Source organism: Sphaerodactylus townsendi, linkage group LG08, assembly GCF_021028975.2.
Source record: "Sphaerodactylus townsendi isolate TG3544 linkage group LG08, MPM_Stown_v2.3, whole genome shotgun sequence".
Taxonomy (NCBI): domain Eukaryota; kingdom Metazoa; phylum Chordata; class Lepidosauria; order Squamata; family Sphaerodactylidae; genus Sphaerodactylus; species Sphaerodactylus townsendi.
In genome coordinates, this window is record NC_059432.1 from 88,668,835 (window position 1) to 88,676,631 (window position 7,797).

Below are 7,797 nucleotides of genomic sequence, written 5' to 3' on the forward strand. Positions count from 1 at the left end.
CTTTCAGATCTTCATATCTGTTTGTGAGCAGGGTTGTCATTTTATTGCAGGATGAACATTCAGAGGAAAAACTCACAGATACTTACAGAGATAGCACTGATCCTCCTCGGCTGAGTGCACACAATTCTGCAGAAAGACCCCTTGCCTCTTTCGATATAGTCATCCAGAATAAACTGAGTAACTTGGGTTGTCTTCCCACAACCAGTCTCACCACTTATAACAGTTACCTGACTACTGTTTATAAGGCTCACAAGTTCCTGTTTTAGACAGAAAAAGGTGGGAGTATGCAGACATATTTTTATACATCCATCCTCTCACAGTTGCAAATATAAAATACCTGCAACCACTCCCCAAACCCCAATTCAACTGATATCTATACTTGTTTCAGGGTTGCCTGTGATAGATGCCAATTTTCACATTCCAGTTCATACTTGAGCACTACCTATGCCAGAAAGAGCCTAATTAAGCCCATTTCTACCCTCCATCTCCAGAAGTGGACCACAAGACAAAAGCAGTAGTTGCATAGAGTTAAGAGTGGACTTGCTAACCTTCTTCCTACTATAAGTCTTTTAAGAGCCCAATATTTGTGCCTGGTCAAGAACCTAGATGCAGAGATTAGTTCTTGTGACTTCTCACAAGAACGATGCCATAAATGCTGAAGGAGTCTTCAAGATATTCCCACCTACTACTATACTAAAAAGGGGCTGGAGGGAACAGCCATTTAAGATAGGGGTATTGAACTCACTTGTTACAAGGGTTGGATATGACATAAATGTGACTTGATCAGACCGGGACGGGGTACTGCCTTGGCTGGCAACCCCCCCAGCATGCTCGCCAGCCCAGATTGGCACTGAGGAAGGAACAGCACTGGGGGGGGGGGGGGCTGCGGCAGCTGGTGAGCCTACAGCAGACTTGCTAGCCCAGATTGCCCGGGGGTTGGATTGCTAGGACAGACTGGGAGCAGAGTGGGGTAGGTGCCTGGACATAGAAGGGTACACTGTGGAATGGGCAGGGAGCTACCTCAGCTGGCTCACAGGTCTGATAAAGCTCTCTCAAGGGGTCAGATCTGGCCCCCAGGCCACATGATTGACACCCTTGATCTAAGCCATTGTAAAGACCCTACCAAGCAATGTTTCTATGAACACAGAAATCTCACAAGCCAATTGCGGAAACAACAGAACACTGCACTTTGGCTGCTGGCTCTGCATGGAGAACATGAAAGCTCAGCAGGGGAAAGAAATGCTGATATTCTTGTTGGATTGGTTAGTTTTATTTATATCATGACATTTACGCATGAGCTTCAATTCATTGTAGTCTTTAAGTTAAATTGATGCAAAAATGGTATGTTAATGTCATAAGCAGATGAGCATATTATCTATTACTAGGTAATAGGTTTTTTATAAAAAAAATCTAAATTCAGTGCTATTCTACTCCTTTCCTACCTTCATACTAATAGTCTGTCCTACAGCTTTAAGAAGTTTCCTTCCAAATCTTAGTATTCATTTGAACTTAGGTTTGGTCACCTTAAAGACTAAAGTATATCATTTCATAATACATATGTACCTTTCTCATCCCATAAGAAGGCAGTTTTTCACGAAATCTCTGCAAAGAAAAATAAAAGGTCAGTAAAACTAAAGGATCTGATGGAACAAATAAAAAATCTGGTAATACCCAAGTTTAATATGGCTTGAACCACATTTACTAGTACTACTCTGTGACCTTTAAGCAGCAAACTAATATAATTTTACACTACATATGCAGCTAAGTCTGATAACTATACCCTGGTATATACACTGAGAACCACCTGATATTTTCTGAGCCAATATGATCACTCAAAAATTAATGCTTTCTTTTTCCTTTAAGGGAAAATCTGTTTAAAAGTAGGGGAGGAATTAGCATTGCTGTGAGTCTTTAGCCCCTACAAACAGTGCCATCCAAAGGAGGGGGCAAAACCATTGAGGAGGAAGCATGACCTCTGCACTGGCATAAATATCATTTGGGCTGGTGTAAATGCCACTTGTGTTGGCATAAGGAGCACTTACACCAACACTGGGGAGCCACACAACAGCACAACACCCAGACGCCACTGCAGCACCAGTACACCTCCTGCACATGAGCCCGTCAGCACCAAACAGGGCGTTCCCAGGGGCAGAGCCTTTCAGGTCAGGAACACCCCCATTTGCCCAAGCACACTTTCACCAGCAAAATCAGGGGCATAGTCCATTGTGCTGCCAAGGCCACATGCAGGGGGAAAGGGGCTACACTGCTTCTTGCTTGCTGGCCGCAGCACATCAATCCTCTTAGGAGGCAGCATAGTCATCCGACTGGTCACAACTACCCCTCCGAGGACTGCACTATAAGCCCCTTGTTGAGAAGTAGCTTTTAGTACACCCCTGTGCTTCTTCCTTGCGAGTTCCTCCTTGCACTGCAGTAGGAACAAACACGTTCTAAATGGCTGATTGGTACAGAAAGACCTTGTGAGCCACCCAGATGACTGGCCTATCCACTGCACTGAGGAACCCAGTCACAAGTCACTATAATTCTGTTTAAAATGCCACATGAAGAAACACATATGCTGTCTACTAATGATTCCCCCATATAGTATAGTTATTTTAAACTCCTAAACAATTAAAAAATATTAATATATTTGTGCAAGTTCAAAAATCAGTAAAATAGCCGTATGCTCTGAAAACATAAGAGATACCTGCATTTCAATATATCTGGAATCAGATTTCTTCTTTTCAAGTTCTTCTTTAAGGTGCTCATCCAAACCAACATCTGGCCTATTTTCTTCTAAGAGATATTCTGAATCTCGATCTAGGAACGTTCTCTCCAAGATACGCCTTGGTTTCTCAGGTGCCTTCTCCACAACAGGTTTCTCCACAACTGGCTTTGGTTTTGCAGGAACCTCTTTCGCGTACCTACAACCATTTTTATTCATCACACATCTGCTAACTCTTAGAAGTATACCCTTTGGTTCTGCAGATGAATTGCATATTTATGATTCTGGGTTACAATTCGTTACCCAGCCACATCTATTCATGATTAACTGATGTCAACAGAACATGCAAATAATTAGGTGGCAAATTGCTGCCCTGCTTGCCTGTGCTTTCTTCTCCCCTTCCCCAGGTTGCCCGTTAGACTGAAACAAGCTACAGAGACAGCACCATGACAACTGTGCACATTTTGCCTTCTCTCTACATTAGATGGACCCTGATAGAACAGAAAGAGACCACCACCAGTTCAGTCACCATATCACCATCTGGAATAATGCTGCTTTGGTAGCATAAAACACAGAAACAGCAGTTTAGGATTCGGCTGCTTACCTGGAGGAAAATTACCAAGCTGAGTATGCAACTGCTCAGTTCAACTTCATTACAGTTATGTCCAGGATCCCCCTTCTTCATTTCTAATTTAAAAACCCTATCAATCAAATCAGCAATCAAATAAATCTTAGTCGCTGGACACATGCCGATCAGAAGAAGAAGAAGAGTTTGGATTTATATCCCCCTTTCTCTTCTGTAGGAGACTCAAAGGGGCTGACAATCTCCTTGCCCTTCCCCCCTCAAAACTAACACCCTGTGAGGTGGGTGGGGCTGAGAGAGCTCTGCAGAGCTGTGACTAGCCCAAGGTCACCCAGCTGGCGTGTGTGGGAGTGCACAGGCTAATCTGAATTCCCCAGATAAGCCTCCACAGCTCAAGCAGCAGAGTGGGGAATCAAACCCGGTTCCTCCAGATTAGAATGCACCTGCTCTTAGCCACTGCTCTTAGCCACTACGCCACTGCTGCTCCTGTTTTGCCAATCAGCCTGTTTTGCCAACTTCCATTTTTGTGTATGCTGTTTCAGAAGAGTAAGATGCTGTCTACTACATGGACACAACGCATTTCATAACTTTCCATACGCTGTAGAAACTTTCACCATTGCATAAAGCAAATTTACTTCAGACCCAAATTCTTCTCTGCCAGTTCGCTTAAGAATAACTGCAGCTGAGGCAAAAAGCCGTACTCACTCTTCCTCATCAGACCACCACGACATAGCTTCTTGTTCTTTTTCATTCTTGCTCTGGACATTGTTGAGCAACTGCACAATCTTCTCTTCTCTACGCTCGTCCATACGTACCACAGCTCTCTAGTAGATGGAAGAAAGACACATTTTGTTCAAGGAAACGTTAAAAGGACAGCATGCTCAGGGGTCCAAGCCATATGAATGATCGGTGCAACATGAAGCGTGGAAGTAGTTAAGCTGAGTATTCTCATACATACATTCTCATTATTCAGGAAAAGACGAAAAGTGCACTTCTTCAAAACAGCCTTGAGGATCTACCTACACAAGCCGCTTAATTGGTATTGTTCTATTAGTTAATACCGCTTAACTGGTATTGTTCTATTAGTTAATACCACTTAACTGGTATTGTTCTATTAGTTTTGTATGACTCTTTGTGTTCCTTAAGGAGCTGCGTGGAGTGGTGGTTAAGTGCTTGCACTGCCACTCAGGAGTTCGAGTCCCCTGGGGGTCAGATATCCTGGCAGCTGGCTCATGGTCAACTCAGCCATCCATCCATCCATCCATCTATTCCTTGGTCGGTAAATGAGTACCTAGCTCATAGCTAGGGGGCAAAGAATAGCCGGGTAAAGCAATGGCAAACTACCCCACAAAAAATGGCTTGCCTATGAAATCACTGCTCGCAGTAGTACCCCAGGGTCAGACACGACTGAAGGAATATGCTGCCACAGGAGGTGGTGATGGCCACTAACCTGGATAGCTTTAAAAAGGGCTTGGACAGATTTATGGAGGAGAAGTCAATCTATGGCTACCAATCTTGATCCTCCTTGATCTCAGATTGCAAATGCCTTAGCAGACCAGGTGCTCAGGAGCAGCAGCAGCAGGCCATTGCTTTCACATCCTGCATGTGAGCTCCCAGAGGCACCTGGTGGGCCACTGCGAGTAGCAGAATGCTAGACTAGATGGACTCTGGTCTGATCCAGCAGGCTAGTTCTTATGTTCTTAAGGGGAAACTTTACCCTGTGTTCCTTATAATTTTCGTAAACTAAATATAAAAAATTACAAAACTCAGGAAAAAGTCTGGAGCAAGCAGTAACATGACACACACTGGGAAAGCTCACCAAAACTCCTGAAATCATCACACAAGAACTAGATTAATGTAGTAACTACACAATTAACTTGACACGGGAAAGCCTAGAAATACCTATGCCAAATGCTGTGTTTCTGATAAAAGGTGTACAGTTCTTACCACAACATCAGGCATCGCTAGACTACATTTGGGCAGGCATTTTGAAACTGCACCTTACACTGAGAAAAGGTGAGAAAACATCGATTAAAAGGTTTACTGTTCAAGATGATGATAGATGGATGTGATTGTCAGCCTAACCCTTTGAGATGGAGTGTTGTGTCAGTTTTCACTAATCACACATTTGAAGTGTGGAGGCATGGCTCCAGAGTAGAACATTGTGCTTTAAGCACCAACACTCAATCCTCAGGACCTCCAGTTAAAAGAATCTGGTGATTTGAAAAGCTTCTACCTGAGAATAGTTGATAGTTCAAGAAACCATTATTGAACCACATGGTGGGATAAGAGCAATGGACTCTAATCTAGAGAATCCGGTTTGATTCCCCTTTCCTCCACAGGAGTGGCAGATTCTTATCTGGTGAACAGGATTTGTTTCAATGTATTGTTGAAGGCTTTCACGGTCGGATTCAACTGGTTCTGGTGGGTTTTCCGGGCTGTGTGGCCGTGGTCTGGTGGATTTTGTTCCTAACTTTTCGCCTGCATCTATGGCTGTACCCGCAATACAATACTATCAACCACATCTTTGCATAGCAAGTTCCACCCAAACACTTACTGATCGGTTCCCCACCCTGGGACATGGACAATATATACCCCAAACATTTCCTTCTCTCTGGACACAGTGTGGAACAGACTTCCCTCTGTGATACACCTCTGAAGATGCCAGCCACAGATGCAGGTGAAACATTAGGAACAAGATCCACCAGACCACAGCCACACAATCCGGAAAACCCACCAGAACCAGGATTTGTTTCCTTGTTCCCACACATGAAGACTGCTTAGTGACCTTGGGCTAATCACAATTCTCTCAGAACTCTCACTCAGCCACACCTACCACACAAGGTGCCTGTTGTGGGGAGAGGAAGGCAAAGGAGGTTGTAAGCCCCTTTGAGACTCCTTACAGGACAGAAAAGCAATTCAATAGATAATAGCCTGACGCAACATGAAGTAGCTTCATGTGCCCACACCTGACCTCAAAGAGTCAGGTAATAAAACCAAACCAGAAAGAAAGAGAGACTGACTCCATCCAAAGGGAGTACGCCTTCATCAGGACAGGTGAATCAGCCAAGTACACTTATGAACCTACGGCTGTGTGTACCATTGCTCAAACTAAAATTGCACGTATTAGGGCGTTGTGGGTTTTCTGGGTTGTATGACCGTATTCTAGTAGCACTCTCTCCTGACGTTTCGCCTGCATCTGTGGCTGACATCATGGAGAAGATGCTACTGGAACATGGCATACAACCCAGAAAGCCCACAACACCCTAGTGATTCCGGCCGCGAAAGCCTTCGACAATACATTGCACTATTACTTCAACCAGGGTTGACGGCGGTGTCCCATCAAACCGTCAGAAACTCGGTTTTCGTGCCATGCAGCAGGAGGAATATTTCCTAGACAGGAAGCGACGGGGAGCCCGGTCAGACAGCGGGCTGGCCCAGCCTGTCAGGCGGAGGGAAGTGGCAAGAGGGCACATCTGGTTCTCCGGCCCGCCTCACCTGCTGCCGCTCGGCCTCTTTGCTCTTCTCGCCCTGCCTCCGCGCGTACCACAAGCCTATCTCGCGGCCCTTCAGGTGAGGAGGAGGCCGCCCACGGCCGCCTCTTCCTCCTCCTCCCCCGCCGCCACTACGGCCTGTGGAGAAGGAAGAAGAGGGCGATGACTGGGAAGAGCGAGGCCCGCCGCCGCCGCGGCTCCAGTCCCGACGGTGCTCGTAACTCATCCCGGCACTCGCTTCGGACGCCGCCGGTAAGGAAAGAGACGGAGCCGGTAAACACAAAGAGCGCCGGAAGCAAATCCGAAACTACGCCCAACCCGGCGAGGGCGGATTGGATCATTTCCGGTGCGCAGTGCAGGCGCAAAGGCGAGTTGGGGCGGAAGTGCTATGTTTGCTCTTTCTCGCTCGTCCGTCCCCCTCCCTCGCAGGAGGGGAAGGGACGGGGCCGGGGACCTCCAGCGTCTCTTCTTAGGAGGAGGGGCAGGATCGCAGGGACGACCGTTGCGCCCCCTGCCGTCGTTCCGGGAGGCTCCTTCGCCCTCGTGGTCTGGCAGTTGGCGCGTCCGCCCTCGGCGCCTCGGGTCCCGGGTTCTCAGCGCCCTTTCGTGGTTGACACTTTGCGGGGCTGTGCTGCTTCCCTCCAGTTGATGGGCCAAGTTGCCAAGTTCTGCATCAAGCAGGGTGTTCAAAACAAAAGGCGGAGAGGAGTGGGTGGCTGGGAAAAAAAGGATGTTTCAGACCACGAGTTTAAGGCACCTGCTCTGTCTCTTGGGTAGAATAACAAGCATGTTTGAGGAGCTTTAGATTGGAGTGTGGATCCTCTCGTCCCTGTCAGTCTAGTGTCCTGTAAATCTAGGCACTAAGCCCTGTTTTGTCCAATGGATTTAGTTTTGAAAAAGCTTCAGTGGTGTACCTAGGCAAACTGGAGCCCTGGGAAAAACCTGAGTTTGGTGTGTGCCCCCACCACCACCACCATGGGCGGCCACCCTCTCCCACT

The 7,797-nt window shown here is 46.7% G+C and overlaps 1 protein-coding gene across 1 annotated transcript in view; it reads right to left on the reverse strand.

Annotated features, from left to right (window-relative positions):
• The window catches only part of DHX36 (DEAH-box helicase 36), a 28,447-nt gene extending 21,348 nt beyond the window's left edge, over positions 1-7,099 (reverse strand). Inside the window, exons 1-5 of the mRNA XM_048506051.1 lie at positions 6,804-7,099; positions 4,011-4,129; positions 2,705-2,921; positions 1,564-1,602; positions 87-257 (exon numbers count right to left, since the gene is read on the reverse strand). Coding sequence (XP_048362008.1) covers positions 87-257; positions 1,564-1,602; positions 2,705-2,921; positions 4,011-4,129; positions 6,804-7,025 — 768 coding nt within the window. The 5' untranslated portion in view covers positions 7,026-7,099. The remainder of the gene's footprint in view (positions 1-86; positions 258-1,563; positions 1,603-2,704; positions 2,922-4,010; positions 4,130-6,803) is intronic.
• Positions 7,100-7,797: the final 698 nt, after the last annotated feature.